At 45.1% G+C, this 22399-nt stretch overlaps 1 protein-coding gene across 1 annotated transcript in view; it reads left to right on the forward strand.

Moving 5' to 3' along the window:
* Window positions 1-22399, forward strand: part of PKP2 (plakophilin 2) — a 474852-nt gene that overhangs the window by 293422 nt on the left and 159031 nt on the right. The window contains exon 6 of the mRNA XM_086920178.1: window positions 10460-10637. Coding sequence (XP_086776304.1) covers window positions 10460-10637 — 178 coding nt within the window. The remainder of the gene's footprint in view (window positions 1-10459; window positions 10638-22399) is intronic.

Consider the following 22399-nt stretch of genomic DNA (forward strand, 5'->3'; position numbering starts at 1 on the left):
GGGGCGTTTACTGCTCTTACCAGCTCCAATGATCTGGGGGTTTCATGTAAGGCGGATTTCAAATTTTGGTGTGCCCTTGAACAATCTTTATCGAACCAACCCTTTACTTTATGTGTGCGATTTTTATACTCTCTTGTCAGCTGTTTTTTAATTTCGCACGTGATTTTACCGAAGGCGTCAAGAACTTGATGATTACCTTCAGATAGAGAGACGCAGGTTAAAAGGTGGTCATAGACTTTTGTAACCAATCTACTTTTGCCCATTTAATGGAGTAACCATCAGTGCTTGCCAGATTGAACGGGGCATAATAAGTAACCTTATTAATTGTTTCAGTTCCCTTTGTTTTCAAACAGAATGAGTTGGGATAATGGTCGCTCAAGGTGGCGTCTAGTGTCTCCCATGACAAAACCAATGAGCGGTATCTGGAGGATAGGAGGGTGAAGTCAATTATAGAATTACCCCTCTCCCATTAAATGTTGGTTTAAAACCCTCCACTGGTGAACAGCTTACATTGATATAGCCCAGGTCAAACTCGTATATCAATGAATTTAACAAATCCCCCAACCTGAAATGAACAAAATGAGTTGATGCATCCTCCCTGTTCCTTGTCAGGGGACAAGTACCAGTAGCGCTACAGGTACAATTAAAATCACCCACCCATAGAAATGCCAAATCCCTGCCCTTCTTTTTTCTAATTCCCTTAGCGATCTTCTAAGACTAAAGATGGTCCCTTCCCATAAGGAAGCATGAGCATTGTTGTAGAAATTTACAATGGCCATGTTCTTCAAGCCCGGCCAGCTGGCTAACAGGATCTGGTAACATTCTGCTGAGATGAAATTAAAAACTGTTATCCCTGATCTATTTGAAATATAGACTTACAATAGCAGGTGTGTTAAAGGTTTGATATCCCATTAAGTTAATCTCTTTGGCCATCCAAGTTTCTTGAAAACACAAAATATTGTATTTATTTACCATATCTAACCAATCTAAACGGTCCACTTTATCCTTTAAACCCGCAAGATTCCAAGACATAATCAACTGACCTTTGAGGATATTCTGATCAGTAGTGTCAACCTCTCCCACCTTAGATATTATATCAGGTGAGCCATCTTCCCTATTTGTCACATCATCAGCAATATATGCAGGTGGCTCGTGATCCCTCACAATCTCTTCAGTCCCGCTTAGAAGTCAGTCTACCCCCTCCAATCCAGAAAGAGAGGCAAATCGATTGAAGGTGGGAGCGTTAAAATTAGGACCCGCCATGGACCGGTTATTCAGGTACCGTGGTCTGGAGTGGTTTCCTACCAGATCTTGTGGAGAAAAATAACTTAAATCGCGGGTAGATATACCTCCCCCAAAAATCTCAGGGTACCAGTCTCTGATGTGATTAGTCGCCCTACGATCCCTGAAGTTGATAAGGATGATATCCCCCTGTACGTCCTTCGGTCTTTGTCCCACCCAACCTAGTCTTCTAACGTGTAAGATTTCACCATCTATGTTGGGAGTTAATGGCCTGTTCTTTCTCAGCCAATACACTACCTTATTCTTAAGGTCCTGGTATCCTTCAGATTTCCCCGTTATCAGCTCTGGTACCCCAGTGAGTGCTATAACATAAGGTACCGCCTCCGGAGGGAGATCTATTTGCTGAGCTTGTCCTTTTAGATTTTTATCCAAATGAGATCTACTTACAGTATTTCCATACTCATGACCTTGCTTACTTGCTTGCCCTCTGTCTCTTACTTCCCTGGTTTTCGTAGGCTCAGGAACTGTATTCATGATTAGGGTAGCCGTGGTGTTATCACCGACAGGGGGTAACGGATCAGCGCTCATCGCAAAATTAGTTGTTTTTGGGACTGTCACTGGCACAGTGAGGATCGGGTCACTTCTGTTAACTGACAGTTCCTTGAGTAGGGCTGTATTAACAATACTCGATTCTTGAATGGACCCCACTTGCTCTGCCATTCTCTTTACCCTCTCAACAAGTGGTAATAATAAGGATTTAACCAATTGCTCTATATTTCTCATGAGGTCTTGATAACACTGAGAATGTATGCACGAGTGATCTTTGTCAGGTTTACTTTCTGCCGGACCTTTATTATTCGAGGGGCTCATGACCAATTTAGATGTTTTTGCTTGTCTTCCTTTTTGTCAGGGTACCAGTCTTTTCCCCCCCGCTTTCTTGTAATTGGCGGTCCCAACCCTGGTAGTTTAGTTGGAGTAATCTTCTTAGTAGGGAACTTACTAGATGTCACTAATATTTGTTCCTCAGAAGAAATTTCATTTTGTGATCCTATACTAATATCTATGGGGTTAGGTTCCCTACTTCTCGCTGGTGATTCTGATAGATCTTGAAGCTGTGGGGGAATACCAATATCGCTTAGTTGTTCTATACCAGTGCCATGAAGGGATGGTGTAGTCACTAACTGGATGAGCCCCAGGGAAGAGCGTTTATTCTTCAATTCGGAAGATAGGCGTCGCTCAGTGAATGCAATTACGCGTTCTAGCACTGAGGCGGCCCTTGTAATAAACTGGTCTAAAGTCCCTCTGACAGACCCACCCACCAGAGACTTTCTGCCTGTACTAAGCCGGGTATTCATATTATGAATTGTGGTTATGGCTGAATATACAGATATAGTGACCAAATACCTTTATATTAACGCATAGGGTGGGCAATAGATGTATGCTTTTACTATAATATCAGGTGTCCCGGATAACCAATGCAAGAGGGGTGGCCCAGTCCAGCCTTGGCCAGCCACAGACGGCCCGCCCTTTGCCCGGGCTTCGCCCGGCTCGCCCTTCGCGCGTCCCGCGATGCAGGATTACAGTGCAGATTTTATCCACCTGGGCCGGGCGTGGCAGGAATGAGTCTCTATGCCCCGGTGACTTATGGGCAGAGTAGTTCCCCCTCTCAGCTGCTGCCAAAAGTCCCCAACTGAGAGCGTTTCCCAAAGGCAAGCTTCTGCGTCTGGACTGCACCCAGTGTCAGGAATCCTGGCCCCTGGCCACCCACAGTTACTCCACCACTGAGCTTTGAGCCCTGTACCCCTGATGGCGCAACAACTGCTCTCTCACTTTCCTCGCTACACAGCAGGACCATTCACATGCCATCAATGTCGGTTTAGCTGCAATCCAGGACTGCCTGTACTCGCAGAAACCAACGCTTTTCCCACTCTGCTGACCTACACTACCCCGGAACCACTCCAATGCCTCCTGATTAACACCAGATCACTCTGCAAACCCACCAACAAAATCTGGGACACAATCTCCACCCTCAACCCCGACATGACCTTCATCACACCCCTCGTAGGCCATCGTGACACCCAATTGCTATAAGGTGAAACACCTTGACCGCATCAACAAACACAGAGGTGGCATCGTCATCATCCACAAAGAATCCATTTGCTGCACCACCACCGAAGACGAAACCATGCTTATCATGGGAAGCCTGAATTTCCAACCCCACACTGATGACAAAACAAACATCAAAGCCACCCCGGCCTACAAACCCCCAGGTCCACTAACCTGGCCACTAAACTAGCCTTTGTAACACAATAACAGACTTCATCGCCCCACTTGCTATCGAATCCAAGCACTTCTTCTTCCTTGGAACTCAGCTTCCACCTGGACGAACCCACAGACACTACCTCCGCCAACTTCCTGGTACGAATGGACAACATCGGCCTCACAATCTGTTCAAAGACCCCACAAACAGTGCAGGGCACACACTAGACCCTATCTTCACGTCCAAACACAGCCATGCCATGGAACACATCTGGACCAACCACCCTATCTTCCACTTTACCACCACAGGACCACCTTGCACTACCTCCATCCCTCCCAGCACCCTTTACCACAGCTGGGGGAAATTGACACAGAACCAATGGACGGATGCCCTCAACACTATCAAGCCCGATGCCGCAACCAACCTGAAAGAGGCATTAGAGAACTTAAATACCTGGATCACCAATGTCACCGACCAAGTTGCCCCCTCAAACCAGCCACATGTGACATATCCACCAGAAAAGAGAGCTGGTACACACCGGAACTCAGCACAATGAAATGCAACGGCAAACAAATAGAAAGAGTATGGGGCACCAGCAGAGATGATACAGACCATGCCACCTTCAAGTCAGCCCTCAACAAATACCACTGACAACTCTAAGATGCAAAAAAGGAAGCCCTTGCAGACCACATCCAGGCTAGTGCCAACCACACCAAAAAACTCTTCACCATCTCCAGAGAGTTTGGCTGCCAAACAGCCACCGAGAACATAATCCCTCCCTCACAGGAACTTTGTGATGCACTAGCAAACCACTTCCACAACAAGATATCCACCATCTACAGAAACTTCAAGCCCTAAACCACCAACCTCCTCAACCTCCCCATTCTGATGGCAGCCTCCCCCGACCAGCATCTCACTGTATGGGAACAGCTAACCACACCAGATACCACAGCCATAATGAACTCCATCCCCTCCTTCAACCTAGGAAGGAACAAAATCAGCCACCATCCTCAACACATCCATCGCCACAGCCATCTTTCCTGACACATGGAAACATGCAGTGGTCAGACCCTTCCTCAAGAAGCCCTCTGCCAACCCCAGCAGTATCCATAACTAATTCCCCTTCTTGCTGCTTTGGTTTTCCACTAAAGTCTTGGAGAAGCCCTTTAACCATGAGCTCACCAAACACCTGGAAACAACCACAGCACTGAGATCACTGCTACAGACAACATCCCCACCCTATTTGATAGAGGAGAATCTGCCGCCCTGATCCTTCTCAGCCTTTCCGCTGCCTTCGACTGCGTTTCCTGCCACACACTCATCAAGAGACTGAACCAGATCAAAATCAAAGGAGACTCGCTCAAATTGATTGCATCATCCTCAGGGGATGCATACAGAGAATCCATTTTCCTCCTTCAGCTCGCAAACCAAGAGCTCTTTCTGCGGTGTCCCCCAAAGCTCATCTCTCAGCCCCACCCTCTTCAAAATCTACATGACACCACTAGCTGACATCGTCAGAACTCACAATATCAGCATCATATCCCATGCCGACACCCAGCTCATCCTTTTGCTCTCAGGAGACTCCTCCACAACGAAGACCAACTTTCACAACTGTGTGAAGAACGTCACAGCGTGGATGAGGGACAACTATCTCAAACTCATCATGGACAAGAGTGAAGTGCTAATCTTTGGCAACCATATCTCCCTCTGGAATGGCACCTGGTGGACTGTGGAACTCGAACCCACCCCCACACCAAAAGACTACACTTACAACCTCTCCATCATCCTGGACAGCAAACTTCATATGAGACAGCCGATCAACACATTCTCCTTTGCCTGCTATCATACACTCTAAAGAATCTTCAAATGGCTCCCCACAAGCACCAGAAAACAGCAACGCAAGCACTAATCACCAGCTGTCTGGATTACGACAACGCACTGTATGCAGGAACCACCATTGAACTTATGAGAAAGCTGTAAACCTGCCTAAATGGACCCACATCACCCAGCACTTGAGGAAAATCCACTGGCGCCCCGTTTAAAAAAGATGCCAATTCAAGCTACTGACACACGCCTACAACACCCTCCATGACCAAGGACCAGCCTACATGAATCACCACCTGAGCTACCACCAACCCTCCCGGAACATTGCTCCATCTCCCTCGCCCTGGCACAAACACTGCGCTTCGGCCATAGCTACAATGGAGGACGCTCCTTCTCCCACCTCGCTGCCAAGTCCTGGAACGCTCTCCCCCTCCGAACATCACCCTCACAGGCTGATTTCTGGAAGAAACTCAAGACCTAGCTCTTCGACTAAGCCCAGCAACCCAGCTCCTGGATACCCTCATGGTTGATAAGCAATGCTCTACAAGTAATATTTGATTGATTGATTGAATATGCGCCGTAGATGGAGATTTTTTGCATGGTTGTGGGGATAGATAATGAGAAGTGCACTTTGTCCCTATGCATGTGAACATCAGAAAGCGACCATCTCTGTCCCTCACCACCTTCGATACAATGGAGTGAAAGCCCACTTTGAATAGAATGCCCACCTCCATTGTTTTAGTAGATGCGTAGGTCCAATATTGTAATTATTATTTTGGCTGGCCAACCCGTGGGTGTCAGTCCCCAGAAGGTGTGTCTTCTGGAGAATGACACCATCTGGTTTGTTTTGCAATATTTAGCCCCATACCTGTTTTTGCTTATTGGACGAGTTGAGGCCTCAGATGTTTAAAGAACAATTTATTGCCCATCGCCAGTGTCATCAGTAAGTACTATGTGAGTTAGCATCTCATGGGAAATATAGGGAAGTGAGTTCAGTGGGACAGGTAGGGGCCCTGATTGGAGCTGCTCCCCCCAGCACCATGGATAGCGTAACTAAATTGCCGTCATGGAGCAGGCCAGCATGGAGGGCGGGCTGAGCAGGAGCCCACGTCTGAGAAATTATGATATGCAATATACATCCTGAAGAATGCGCAGACCACAGTCCTTAGAATCGACCTAAGGAAGGAAATCAAACAGATCAAACCATATTCAATGAACCAACCGGGCCCAACACAGTCATCTGATTCTCACGGTAATTGGCTCAGACATGCCCAATTCCTTCTTGAGGAGTCACAATCCTGGGGTCCGAATTGTGCGGAGCTAGCCATTTGAAGTAGTCTCTGGCCAAATACATGGAAATAGTCAGAACAGGCCCTAGGCCCCTGCAGCACTATGCATCCACTGTCCAAGGCCGTAGGGTTCGCAAGGGTCCCCGAGAGAGGGGAGGTTCATGTCCCAGAGTCCTATATTCTCTGCACTACATAGAGCCAGAAGTGGATGTGGCCTTGCAGGGGTCCTTTTTCAGGCTCTGAAGATGTTGACTGATGTCGCTTTTAGTTTCCTGAGACTGCCTCTTGTCTGTGGGGTGTGGCTTTACCATGGTCCAGGCAAGGCGCAGGTCTTCTCTATGAGATATGTGAGACAGTGATGGATCTTTATCCAGGATGTTGATGCTTCTCCTGCGTCAAAGAACGCAGGGCTCTAAGCTTACTATCCCAGTTGAACAGCATGGCAAATGGGTGTCCCCATTGATATTGAATGTCCATCTGTCTGTTTATCAGTGATCGGCTTGAAGTTACGTCAGTGGAGCAGAGTGACTGGAGACAGGCCTTGGAAAAGCTTAATTGTGTGGCCATGCAACACCAGATCAGCCTTGCCTTTGGAGTCTCCCAGAATAGCTTATTTCTCTGTAAAACAGTGGGCACATATAAGGATGTCAGGGATGGCAGTAGAATGCCCAGGAGCAGAAGCCACACTTTGGGGCCTATCCAGGACTTGAGGGGGTACCTCCATGTCCCCTCATATCATTTGCAGGAGTAAAGCGGTGAAGGGTGTGTAATTTTCTTCTGCTCCTTTGGGGACACCCCTGATGCAAATGTTTCATTGACTCCTGTTCTCTAGGTCCTCTTGCTTAGTTTGCAGCTCTATTTGTTGATTTTCATGCGCCGCCACTTGATGCCACAGCATCTCCTGATCCTCTGAACAGGCATCCATTGCTCGTTCCAGGTTCATCTCAGAGACCTCATGTCAAATGTCCTTGATGCAGGATTTGAATTCTTCCTTGAGGGATCCACTTTCGGATCGGATCTCGTACAGGAAATGATCCATGTAGTCCTGTGAAATAGGTACTGTGGACGAGCTTCCAGGCATGGGTGCACAAGGAGGAGCTGGTGTCTCCGAGTCAACTGTAAAGGTCCTGTTCCATAGGGAGGTCACCAAAATGTCTATAGTTTATTTGGGATGCTGCATGGTGCTTAAACACAGAGGCAACAAATGCTGAGATTTGAGATGGACTTGGGGCGGCACTCCCGATATAGTCGAAATCAGATGCCATGTAACCAGCCCAGCTGCGTATGTGCCGCACTAGTAAGGAATGTGATTTGTGCGCAGCACTCACAGGGCCAACATAATGCAGAGGAGTAGGATATCATTGCCCCTTACAGTCCGAGCAGAAAGAGCTGAAGCAGCCGTTGCAGACCTCCTGACCATGGAGACGCAGTCGCCTCACAGCCTAGGGTGTCCAGTGGAAGCTAGGTACAGAACGGAACCTACCTTCTCCAAGCAGGTCCATCGGTCACCAAAGGCACCACTCCTGAGGGTGTCCTCTCCACATTCAACACCGTCCCCGCAGAAAGTGCCTCACAGTCCAGACCATTGTCTGGGTCTCAGTTCCTAAGTGCTCATGGCCCGTGGCAATAAAAAAGTCCAATGCAGGCCTTAAGCTGGCAGAGAGGCATGTCCTCCTGCCGAGGGTAAGAGGAGTCTAAACATGGACAGCACCTCAGAGGCAAGGCTCAGTGTTCGGGCTCACTAGGCGCTGCGCAGGTCCCATTAGGAGGCGCCCAGGCTCAAAGTCAGCCAGGAAGAGCTGCCATGCAGGTACCCCAGGGACACTGTGCTGGGCAGGGGGGTAGCCAGAGGGGATAAAAGGAAACAGAAGAGTCCCCGCCGCCAACTGACAATGTCCACTTGCCACACAAGGGTAGTCAGTTTAAGCCACTCTGCAGAGTTGTGCCCACAGGCAGCAACAGAACCAGTTATGCTCATCCACTCCATTATGGCACTGCGCAGTCTGAGCTGCCATTGGGGAATTAACGACTAGCCAGTGCATGCACCACCACTTGCGGTCCTGGAGAAAACTGTGGTGCAGAAATCAGAGCCAGCGCAGTGGTACTGCAGAGCTCCATGGTAATGATCATACACAGGCTCCCCAAGCCGGACACAATGCAGCTGATTCAAGCTGGGGTGTTGTACTCTCACAGCTGTCTCTCCCGTCCGGCAAGGCACTGCACCTGGGGCTCTGCTCCAGCAAGCGGAAATGTTTCTGTACACCAGATGACACCCCCCCCGGGGTTCAGGTCACACTGAGGGTTTCGTGGTGGTATGTACAGGGGCAAGCTGGATCGGTACTACTCAAGGCCCCCTCTCAATGTGGCGGCTTGTATGGGATGGCAGCGCAAGAAGATGGGCCACAGCAACTGGCCCATAGAGCTCACATCGGGGCACTTGGGCATGGTGAAAGAGGGATTTGTGGGTTCCCTCACTCCTGCAAATTTTCCAGTGCATGGCAGTCGCTGAGCTCCAAGACCAGCCACCAAGCCTCCAAAAGCAGGTTGTGGCAATGTGCCCTAGCCGCAGGTCATCCCTGCCAGGTAAGGCGCTGCAACACGGGCTCCTCTCCAGCGAGTCGCAGAGTCGGCCTCCTCAAAATGGCCGCTCTGCAGCTACAGGCTTCGCTGAGGGGCCAGCTGCAATACTTTCGGGAGCCCAAGAGTAGGTGAGTGGCAGATTACTCAGAGCTCCCCCATCAGCTGTTCTCAGCCTCTCTAGAGCGATAACGAAAGGCTCCGGTTAGAGCAGTCGTGGACCTCCGTCTCCCATACTGCAGAATATGGAATCCAGCTGTACAAAATGGCGGCACCGAGCAGGTGAAGCCCTGGTCAGGGGGCTGGCTGCAGTGCTGATGCCAGGGCGACGATCGAGGGGTAAAACCGTTCCCCCAAATGCAAAATGGGGTCACCAATGTCCCATTACGGCGAGAGCTTCAGAATGGCCACCCCCGTGCTAGGAATGATGTAGTAAGGCTGACAGGGGCCTAGAGGACAAATGGAGCACGTCTTACTCAATTCCCTGATAGGCCCAGCCCCGCATTTTTGACCACACATGCTGTTCAGCCCTGTTTTCAACAGTAAAATATGTGTTGATGTTTTCAAGCACACAATGGTGTCCAGTTTTGAGCTTAGTAACAACAGGTGAATACAGTAACTGAGCTAATATGTTTACTTGGAATATTGCATGCATTGTGAGTTTTGTGCACTAAAAACTTGTTGGTAGGTGGTGGGACTATACTAATGCTGCACTAGAGAAGAATCACCGTGAAAACAACCTATCACTGCTTTTAGAGTTAGAATAAAGTGTTTTCTATGAATTATGACCTTCTTGGTTTGTTTGGTGAGGAATGTTTGTTTTTTCTGTTCTAAAATCCACAACTCCATGAAAAGGTTCCCTCTACTTGGTAAGGGCAGACCCAAGGCAGTCAGGTGTTTCTGACCATTGGTCACTGTCAGTGTTAAAGGACACTGGCCATGATAGAGATGTATATGTGGCTTGTCTGAACTGGGCTGCAAAAGCAAAGTGCAGACCAGCACTGAGATCTGCAAAGCTGACCCTCTCATTGACATTTTGGTGTTTTGGGCAGATTACTTAATATGCACACATTGTCTACAAACTCTCAAACCCTGGTTGGCAGTTCCTGTAGTTGCAAACTGTATGTTTCTTTGTCATTTTCCGGATTGTTCAAAGATTGGTAATAAGATTATAGTGAATCACTTCTTTATTCACACTTGCCTTAAAGTCACATCTTCAAGAGTATTAGCACCTTCATTGTCTTTTTTTTTTTACAATGTATTTTAGGCTTGTTGTGGAACCTTTCTTCTAACGACCAATTAAAGAGTATGTTGATCAGAGATGCTCTCCAGACTGTGACAGAGAACATTATCATTCCATATTCAGGATGGACGGAAGGGGACTATCCGAAGATTGATGCGTTATCTGATCCAGACATATTTTATAATGCCACAGGGTGCCTTAGGTGAGCCTTAATTCTCTCTCGTATGAACATCATCATTCAAATGTATAATTGATTATGCAGCGCATTCCTTTCAAAGTTTATTGACCGGCGTGATAAATGCACAGCAATTTATTTTGCAGTTCAAAAGGACACAAGTGTAATTGCCTATCCTGGCCCCAAAAATATTTTAACACCCATTCCATCTTAGATTAGATATAAACACTCAAATATGTATTTTCGGTTTTGCTAACTTTAAATAACAAATGATCGTCATTTTTGTTAACTTTAAATTGATAGCCTCCATCACACTTCACAAGGTGTTTTAAATGTAACTTCTGCAATAGAATGTGAAAGAGTTCAGAAGTTTCATATTTATTTATTTATTTATTTGAAAAGTTTTATATAGCGCGAACAAGATCTTTACAGATATCAGAGCGCTTTACAAGGACAAGGGGGTGATAGAGTAATAGTATGTAAAAGTTGAGGTAGTTAGGTACAAGGTGCATAGTTACATAGGTATGTCTCAATACAAGAGGTAGGTAAAAATTGAGGTAGTGTAGGTACAAGGTGCATAGTCAACAGGTGCGCCAATAATATAAAAGTACAAAAAGAAGGAGCATATACTTGTTTAAGCGTTCTCAAAATGCTTTTGGAGATAGCATAAAGGTAGGCATAGTTGAGGTAGGTGAGTACAGGGTGCATAGTCATACAGGTGGAGCAGTAATACAGGAGTAGGAATAGTTGAGGTGGTGTAGGTACAGTATGCAGAGTCAGATAGGTGTGTCAATAATATAGAGCTATACAAAGAGGGAACGTATACAATCAACTAAGTCGATAATACAAGTAATACACATAGTCCAAGGGGTCAGGCAGGTAGTAAGAGCGGATTCTTGAGAAATGCCGAATAATAGATCATGTGCATTTAGCCATGAGAATCGCTTTTACTTCTTTCTTAAAAAGTTTGTTGGAGGAGATGAGCCTGGTTTCAGGAGCAAATAACCAGAATTGGCCTTGTGAGCTTCAGAAAGTGGCAGGGCCCTCAAGACCAGTTGCCTGGTCTTATAAATATTTAATGGAATATTATTTGTGAGTTTAATGTACCCACCCCAAGCAATATTTACAGTCCTTGTCAAAGTCAACCTTCAAAGTCACTATATTAACCTGAGTTTAACCCTCTGGTGCTATGGCACAGAGCAAGCAAACTTCACTTAAGGCCATGGGTGAAACATTTAATACAGTTGAAATGCAAAAACATTTAAATCCCAAACCGAAATCGAAAATAGAATACAATTTAAACCAAAGTACACCAAAAGGACAATCTTATATGGGGAACTGGAGTTATGACGTTTTTTAAATTTTAAGAAGGTATAGAGCCAAGAAGCATTGTGCTAATAATGGTCGTATACAGAATTCTTCAGTTGGATCAACACACTTAATCCATACCTGAAGTTCACCATGACTTCATCAGCTTCTCAGATCGCATTTCTTGACCTCACCATCATGATTGAAGGGGGCAGACTCAGCACAACCATGTTCAGGAAGAGCACTGATCGCAACAGCCTCCTGCATTTTACAAGCCACCATCCCAGAGCGCTGAGGGTCAACCTACCCTTTGGGCAGTTCTTAAGGGTCAGGCGCAACTGCAGCAGTTTGGAGAACTATAAAGCAGAGTCCACGATCCTCTCCAGAAACCTGATTGACAGGGGTTACCACTCCAGGGAAATCACTAGAGCCAGGAAAAGATCACAGCACAACCACAGGGAGAGCTTGCTAGAATGCAAAGCAAAGGAGCCCTTAGACAGCCAACCAATGACATGTGTCACAACATTCACACCGGCCTCCAAGGAAGTGAGGAAAATTGTTAAACGACACTGGCAGATCCTTCATACAGGTATTCTGGAACTGGAACCACCCCGGTTTGCGTTCAAAAGGTCCAAAAACATCAAGGACATCCTAGTACAGACCAGACCAAGGAAAAAATAAATCTCAAGAGCTCAAACCACCCTATGGCAATTACCCGCAGTTAAGGGACATTACCCCTGTGGAAGCTGTAGTGCATGCCCCTTTACTAGAACACACAAGACAATCACACTGTCCGACTCCTTCACCTGGGAGTTGAGGGGACATACGAATTGCAATAGTGCCAATTGCATTTATCTCTTAATATGTCCATGTGCATTGTACTATATTGGGATGACGACCCGCCCAATTAAGACACGCATTTCCGAACACCGGAGTAACTTCCGGTGTAAAAAGAGTAACACTAAAATGTGCAGACACTACATTGAATCAAACCATACGCCTGACTCACTCAAATGGTTAGTCCTGGAAGCGAACCCCAGAACAAATAGAGCTTGTTCTTTAAAGAACAAAGGTGGATACATAGGTTATCCACCAACAGCAAAGGCCTCAACAAAGAAATACCATGGAGTTCCTTATAACTGAGCCACAATACATGGTTACTGACCTGGCCTATCACTGCTGAAATACTCCAGACAGTTAGTTATATAACAATATTCAATATGAGCAATCATGGACCCTCAGGGATTTATTGCTACAATCCTTATTTACCAGGTTGATCCTCCCAACTTAGGGACATACCACTGTTGGAAATACCTAGATGGCACCGCGCCACTTCAACCACATTTCTTACACTGGAAAGTAACCCTTATTGGAGAATCTGCTGCCAATACACCGGGACAATAGCTGATCACACAAACTGAGATCCATTCTATAGCTCCACTCTGCCATGGCCGCCTGCAAAACGCCAACAACCATGTGACCTGCGGAGGGATAACGTTCACAATAGCTTAGTTACGCCTTAACCCACGTGCTGTCCATCCAGGACAGGTATTTTATCTACCTGAACCCAATATCCGACTGCAATGTCCACAGTATGGAATTTGAGTAGTCAATTATTGTTAACACACGATTCCAATAGTATAACCCCACTATAAGAGGGCCGCTCGCATAACCACACATATCCCGTGACGTACATAATTTGCCCAGTCATGTAATCACGTGCTAGGTCATGCGCAATGATAAGCCGGAGCCGCCGGCCTCCTATTACCACCCAGATCCGGAGGCGAGGGGTAGGTGACAGATGAGTCTACACGGGCGCAAACAAGTAAGTGATATTGCACTGCTCCAACAAGGTTGTCTTGAGAAGGCCGACCCGACTCCCGAGTGTATGTAAGATTGAGGGGCCCTAATGGGTAAATACTAGACCAGACCATAACCATCTCCAAGAAGGGACACCTAGGAGGGACCCCATGGGCCATTACTGATGCTACGTGAGACTAGGGCACCACGGATCTTATACCCAGGCAATTTTACACAAACTAAACGCCAATTGGAATTCATATATAACGGACACTACAGGCTCCCACTGACGCTAGCAGGAGATTAGGGCACCACGGAATATTCAGGCATTTTAACACAAGCTAAACGCCACATCGCAATTTGTTAGAACAGACACTACGGGTTTCCTCTAATGCTAGCATATGATTAGGGCACAGCTGAGTACTTAGTCCAAGGCCACGATGACACGAGACTAAGGCACCACGGAGCTTTATACTGAAGCTACATATAACTCGCATATGAGTTAGGCGAGCGAAATGACCCGCATCAATCTGTTGGCTATACCAGCCTTTAGAATTGGTCAGCAAGTCTGTGATAGGAGCATATCTCCTATAATATGCGCTGTGGCATACACATTCATTACACCACTACTATAGGATGGGCGCACGATCAGCTTGATCAACGCAGAGCCTTGGAGTAAGGACATAATATAGGGGTACTTAGCTCCCTCTATTCATGACACGGGTTCTACAAATCAAGCCAGTTTTTTAGACAACACTAAGGGATATAATTAGGCCTATGAACAACGCCGAGCCTTTGTAATGAGCTTCTGTGGGGTATATCCACCCTCTCTAGGAGCCATGAATGGGTTGAGTAGTGGTCCACTCAAAATTAACACCATTATACCATTAGATACAACAACCGAATATGCAGGTTTAGCCACTTTCCTAGCCTAGCTGCACTCACCACCAGCCACAAGCTTTTAATTACGGTTTCCTCCCATGCCCAGCCACTTGTTGGATGATAGAACCCGATGTACAACCCGCCGGATACTGTTGTTGTCTGCATACTGATCCTATTAGGTGAGTTAGATACCCTACCACCTATGTGATTGCTGTTGTATTGCTTTTAATGAAGAGATTTTATTTTCAGGTTTCCACAGGAGCATGTCCACCAGTTTTCTCACTGAGGAATTTCACGAGCAGTAGTTCAATGGTTTTAACCCATGTGCTAGCTGCACTGGTTCTAGCATAACACATGGAATGTACAGAGTCACCCGATGGATGTTTTATTTCAACCTGTTGTGATTTGCTCATTTTTCCCAATCTAGGTAGATGCAGCTCAACACAGGTATTATACAGGTATTATACATGGAATACTTTTCCTGTTGGAGAATCCATTGGCATATCTAACATTAGCGATTAAGTTAGATCACACTGACTTAGACAGTTGAAACCTTTGATAAATTCTTTATTTTAGGTCCTGAAGAATCTCCAGTCATTGCACATATGCGAGAAACATGTCGACCAATCATAAGCACTAACTGAACCGAGACTCGTAATTGGGAGCATAATTTCCCAGCAAGTACCGGTTAGTATTACATTTTTAATTAGAGCAGGGGACCCCCAGAATAAACTTAATCCTGGTACTCCTAGCTTTATTTTAACCCACACCTACACGTCTACGCTATACTGGCCCCACACCCGCACTTCACCTGATGGCAGTTGGATAGAAGATCTCCGCCAAAGAGCCCCTCTTTGAGGTGTCGCCCGTTGGATATTGCACCGCTGACCCAACGAGGAGCAGCCCAGATGATGAAGCATGACACCCAAAAGGGTGTTTGAGGACATAACATCCAACAAAATGGATGCCCAATTGTAGGACTCCACGAGACCCTACAACATCCTACACACTTCAGTGACACGTACATTCCTGTAGCTTGAGTAACAGTCCGGCCTTCTTTGTTCTCAATAATGGTCAGTGCTCATCCACTATGGAGCATGGGTCACATACACTAATCAGGTTTGTCCTGGTCAAAGATTTTACCTTCTGACTTTAGTCCTTTACATCCCAATCCACCCCACGATTACACTTCTAAGGCCACCTTAGAAACTCATAGGGCACCAGGTAGGAACTAAACACCAGGGCCCAGTCACCACTGATCATCTGGATAGTTTCAAGAAAGGTCTCTTGTAGTTGTTAGTGTCCCTATAGCTTTAACAAGAGGTTAGCCTTATGAGTAAGGGAGTCCACTAGATTGACATAAGTACAAGAGGGAGCAGGTCCAGTCTTTCAGGGCTCCTCTCAGGTCACAGTTAGCAGATCTAGTCCTCTTATGTTCTTCCTCTGGTCCAGGAGTGTTCTGAAGTGTGTGCCTTGAGCTGCCACGTTTTTGTCTGGATCAAACTAAGAGATGATAATGACTCCTGGGTATACCCTAACCAAATAGTTAAAAGTTCCTGGGGTCAACCCTACCCACTTTGGGCAACTTTGGCTCTGAGGTGTGTGTGTGTGTGTGTGTGTGTGTACAGTATGTGTGTAGATTGTACTATGGTAGTCTTAGTGTCCTTGCACATCTAACACTGAAAACCACATTGGGGCAGTCACTGCAACTCCAAATAAACCCAGAGAAAGAAATCTGTTCAAACAAAGCAGTGTTTTCCAGTAACCAGACGGTGAATACACAAGAATTGTTGTATCATTCTGTTCTCCTTTCTTTCAAGTACACCCCAGTGTTATGTAGAAAAAAAGAAACAGAAGTCAGGTTGGGCAAAGCAGGCCCTTCAGCAACCAGACAGTGGCTACAGCAGTGCTTTCCAAACCTTTTAAAATCACGACCCATTTTTTAGAAATACAAACTTTTGCAACCCACCTAGCTTTAATGGACATGAGCAAGACTTAAAAAAATGTTTTTGTATATAACTAAAGCATTGTCTGGTAGTGCACGGTCACACAGTCAGTTACAGACAGCACATTTTCTATTGAAATGGCAACTACATTTTCATGGACATAGTTTTACTTCTAAAACTATATTTCACACTAGTGATGATGTGTGGAAATCGTGTTTCAGTTAATAAGCATCATTTGTGCATTACCTAGTAAAGTATTTTGATCTGTTTTGATCCTATTCAGATCATTGTTTCCATCACACTTGAGAATAACAAATAAATATGCTTAATAGTTTTTGCTGTCCAACTGCTGAATGTGTAGAGTTTATTTACAGGTATTTACATTTTGTTGTATGTTGCATAAAATGGCACCCTACTGACTTTCCTTTTAACACTCTCTGTACACAGAAAGACAGCCACATAATTAACTTTACATTTCGTTTTCTGTCTGCAAAGTGAGAGGAGTTTGTAAACATCAATCCTCCTGTTAAAAAACATAACTAGCAATTTTCCAGAAGACATAGTGTGACATTTGACCTCTGACTTTAAAATGCAGCAAACTTTACAAGATTCAATACAGGATTAAAAGGCATCTTCATATATTGCTTCGTCTTTCACGACCCACAAAATATTGGGTCGCGACCAACCCGCAGTTTGGGAGACACTGGGATACACAAGAATTGCTTTGGTGTCCTTTTTCTCTTCCTTTCAAGTGTGCTCCCCAGTGTTATATGTAAAAACTAACAGACCTGTCAAGTAGGATTTGACACTGTAATATCAAAAAGTAAGCTCACAGCCACCATCTTGCATATTCTGTCAGGTTTAGAGAAGTCTTCCCTGCCCATTCAGGTCAGCCTGTTTGCTTCTGGAATGCTCTTCACATCTTTTTCACACCTCTCCAGATGCTAATTATTGACCGACAGAAGTGAGTGAGCAATTAGAAATTAAACCTTTAAAACCTCCATGCAGGAAAAAGATAACTTTCTAAAAGTTTATTTTCCATATTAATAGTAGTATTTAATAATTAATTATTAATAATTAATAACATATTCATATTTAAAAGCATGGTTTTGACCTGTTTAAAGAGTTTGTTTTGGCCTTTCGAACTGCAGTGTAGTCAGTCTACATTGATAGGCCTGAAGCCATGTTTTACACTGTCACTGTATTGGATAGAACAGTAGGTGTTGCAGTCCATGAGTTACATTTAACTTTTAGACCATGGGTACATTTTGTATCATATAATAGGGACATATAGGCACGTTAAATATACTATTAGGAGTATGGCAATTCGACAATGTTTAAAAGGGGGGGGCATATGCACTTTACCACTGGCTAGCAGGGGTAAAGTGCAAAGAGTTTTACATCCCGTAATCATGCATTTTTGTAGGTCGATCTATCCTTAGTGGCAAGCCCGCTAAATGGGATCAGTGTGACAGTAATATGTTCAGAGTTATTTGATCCCATTGGAAGCAGTGTGAAATATATTTTTAAGCGGAGTAAGGTGAATATCATTGAGAATATAATAACCATAATCTAGTCTAGAGAGGGCAGCTGCCTTGTCTTGCTGCAGTGCTTAGTTTGTGAATGAAAAAGTGCCAGGGCCCAAAGTGTTGCTCAGGAGACCATTGCAGGTTGCACTACCAACTAGAACTGCCATTTCTGCCACACATCAGTATAAACACTCCATACTAAATATTACATGTGACAATTTGATGATTCCAGACCTCCCAAATCAGTAGGAATGACCAGGACGCTCTACAGTTATTTTGAAATGTGTATTTAAATGTTAAACTGATGTGCTTGGTACAAAAATAGACAGTCATTGCCCCATGTGGTGGACTTTCATAAGTAAATGCCAGTGTTAACAATTAAGTGCTGTGTCGAGCACCAACAAACACTGGCACAAATCAAGCACACTTGCTGTCTAGGAACGTTTAAATCTGACTGATTTTTGCACATATTATAATTTTTTTTAAAACATTTTTAAAACATTTTTATTGTAAAGTACACATCGAGTCAAGTCGGTCATTATTATGACAAGTCTAGTTGTTGTTGACATAGCACACAAGGCAACACCATTATGCATAATACATGTATTAAAGCATATCTTTAAATCCATCACATCAACCTATAAGTTTGCAACCCCCCCATATAGTCCCCTGATGCACACATTGCCGATTTCTTTAGTCACTCAAGTCCGGATCCGAGTCCTCGGGTGGGGGGGCACAAATATTGCCCCTAAACGTGTTTCACTTTCCCCAGACACACTGCCATTACCGGGGGCAACCCCTATTAATAAAGACCTTCTTTTCCGCGACCATGGCTCCATCTAGGTCGCAACACCACTGCTGGTGGGAGGGGATCGACGGAGCCCTCCAGTGTCGTGCAATATTCCTCTTCGCAAGTGTGATACTCCGCGTTGCCCAGGTTTGCTCTGCATGGTTAAGATCAGGGGGTTCCCACACAGTAAGCAGGCATCTCCGTGGTTCGGGAGGGACGTCCCATCCAGATACCTGGGAGATCATGGTCATAACCACCCTCCAGTAATGAGTAAAGCAGGGACATTCCCATATGGTGTTATAGAAGGTACCCTGGAGACCACAACCCCGCAAGCAGAGCGGTGTATCCGCCCTCCCTATTTTATGGAGTGTGGGTCTGGTGTAGTATGATCTGTGTAGTATTTTAAATTGCACAAGCTTTAATCTGGATGGGGTCGCCACCTCCTGCAGGGACGCCAGTGCCTCCTACCAGTCCTGTTCGTCCATTTCCCCTACCTCCTCCTCCCATTTCTCCTTTAGGGTAGTTGTGGGATCTTTCTGGTTGTTAACCAGCTTTCAAAATGTTTATGATGTAGCCTTTTTGGTTAGTTGGTCCGTCAGTAAAAGACCCTCAAGTGGGGAGGACTCGGGTAAGTCAGTTCCCTTAGGTATGGCCTTCGTCAGTGCGTGCTATATTTGCATAAACCAATATTGTTCCGTCCCTGCCAACTGGTATGTCGCCTGCAGCTGCGCGAAGGGGACCACCTCGCCCTTTGCACATATTATTGATGTGTTTGTGAAGGTTAAGTTGGCTACTGATCCCCTAATTATATTAAGCTAATGAGGTCAGTGTTCTGCTGATAATATTGTGTCATTGGTGATTATGAACAACTATTGTATTTATTATCTATACACCATAAACACAAAGTCTCTTTTCAGAGCCAACCCTTTTAGCAAAAACTGGTTCTTTTTGTTTCTAAATCCTTTTTTTTTTATTTGGATCAGTCATGGATCCTCTGCCAAATAAGGGTTCTGTCAGCTAAGTTGCATGGGATTCCCAACCAAAGCCACACATCCAATAAAAACAACACTTCTAATACAAACAAATGTTATTTATATTACTGTATCACTGCCTGTGTGTGGGTGTGAGAGTAGCCGTGAAGTAACTTTATGGATGTGTGAAGGGCCATATGGGTGTGTTGGCGGTTGTGTTGGTGGCTGAGTGAGTGTGTGACTGGATGTGAGAGTGATGGTGTGGGTGTGTGAGTAGCTGTCTAGTCCCTGTGTGGTATGTGAGTGGTTTTCTGGATCTGTGAATGGGTGTGTAAGTAGCTGTATGGATGTGAGAGTAGGTGTGTGAGTGGTTGTATGGGCTTGCAAGTGGTTCTGTGAGTGGGTGTGTGACTGGCTGTGTGAGTTGGTGTGTGAGTGTGTGATGGGTGGGTGGATAAGTGGCTGTGTGTGTCTGAGTGGTGTGTGCGTGGCAGAATGAGTGTGCCAGTGTTTTTTCTATATGGGTTTGTGAGCAGGTGTGTAAGTTGCTGTGTGGGTCTGTGAATGGGTGTGTAAGTGGACGTATGGGTGTGTGTGTGGCTGTGTGAGTAGATGTAGGAGTTCCTGTGTGGGACTATGAGTGGGTGTGAGAGTGGTTCTCAGAATCTGAGTTCCATAGGAAAAGCATTTTGTGTTTTGCTAATAACTTTGGTGCCATTTGACGAAGCTTCACAACATTTTTAAAACATGTTTGTCAGTCTCTTCAGCTGCTGTCTGGAAAGTTTCGGGTTGATTCGTCAAGACAGGACTGAGAAAAGCGGGGCGGTCCTAATACACGTTTTTCCCAAGGAATTTCCCATAGGGATTTTAGGCACAACTACAGCTCGAACCACTGAACGGAATTACACATTTGGTATAAACCTGTTCAGTGTTTTTTAAGTAATTAAAAAAAGATTTATGTATATCTAGGGATGTGGAGAGTTCATCGGTCCAACAGATCTCATGCTGAGATCTCAGTTGCAGCTATTTCGGGACTTGGCCCAAGTTCCTAGAAAAACCCAAAAATAAATGATAGTGGGGTCCCACGGAACCCATATCGGGCCATTTCAATATTATTTCTTTTATTTTTTGGTGCTGCAAATTTGCAGACCATCTAAGGCAACATTTTGGCCCCACGGACCCCATCCCCCAGGGCCCGGCCGCAATAAAAAATGTGAAGGGGCGCTCTACCTCCCCCCGGAGCCATTGATGGGCCTGGGGACCCCATCCTCCATTTTTAGAGTTATGGGATGGGTAAGGGCAGCGGTTTGTAAGGGTGTTTGTAGGGTTTAGGATTTGGTAGGGTATAGGGTGGTAAGGGTTTTTTAGGGTTTAGGGTGGGTAGGGTCTTAGGGTAGTAAGGGTATTTTTAGGGTTTATGAGTAGTAACGGTATTGGGTTGTAGGGGTGGGTTTAGGGATGGGTAGGGATATAGGGTGGTAAGGGTGTTTTTATGGTTTGGGGTGGGTAGAGGAATAAGGTGGTAAAGTTATTTAGCAGAGGGCTGCATGGTATGGGTTTCCAACAAGAAGACTCTAATGTCTAATCTAACAACATGGAGGTCAAACAGTAAATGGCCTCCTGACGTAATTTAGGACAGCAATAATTTAGACATTGGACAAGCCTGCACATAATTTTTTCACAATAGTTTTGTGAACAGCTTTCCTATCGAAGTATTGTATGAATATCACATCTGTCACATACATCCATGTGATTGATGTAGAAGCACTTCCGGTCAGATCCTTTGATTTCTGTGATTTGTGGAAACTCATTAATAATTTAGCATATATTGGTCTTCATTATTTAGATAATTAGCATTTATTCCTTCCACACGCAGTCCAGCTATCCAAAACAGCTTACATAAGTTAAGCAATCTTGTTTGTTAGCAGGATGTTTGCTTTCTGCTCTGGCTGTTCCTCGTGTGTACAGTTTTGCATCTCTGCCTCTCCCCGAGCTCCACTTTAATGTTGTATTTATCCATTAATGTAATGAATTACAATTTATATATAGCATGTCGCCTTTCGACCACTTCAGAAAGCTTTGAGAGACTGTTTAAGTATGCAAACATAAGCAGGCAGTGAGCTAAGAATGTGTACTTTGGTGCACTCAGAGGTAATAATCCGAGGAAAGTAACTGCGAAAGAACGAGCAGTCCAATATATTGTCAGCATCTAATATGCATACGTGGCCTCATCATCGTGTGCCCTATTATTACGCAATCCGTGGCACACGATTCTAATAAGTTGCCCACATATTGGCATTTCTTTTACTCCTGTGGGTGAGCACAATTGATTTTATATTAATTACCAGTAAGTATACATGGTTGGTTGATAGTTTCGCAGTTGAACCAAATCCTGTAAGGGATCATAATCCTCTGATTCTCTCTATAAATGTTACAGCACAGAAAGCAGTGGGGGATGCTTGCCTGATAAAATATAATCATAATCAAGGAGTTTGGCTTAAATGGAATCTAGTGGACTCAAAGCAATTTGAGGAAGCCATTATTAAAGAATATTAGGTAGATT

The sequence above is a fragment of the Lissotriton vulgaris genome, chromosome 1_1 (assembly GCF_964263255.1).
Source record: "Lissotriton vulgaris chromosome 1_1, aLisVul1.2, whole genome shotgun sequence".
NCBI classification, from domain to species: Eukaryota; Metazoa; Chordata; class Amphibia; order Caudata; family Salamandridae; genus Lissotriton; species Lissotriton vulgaris.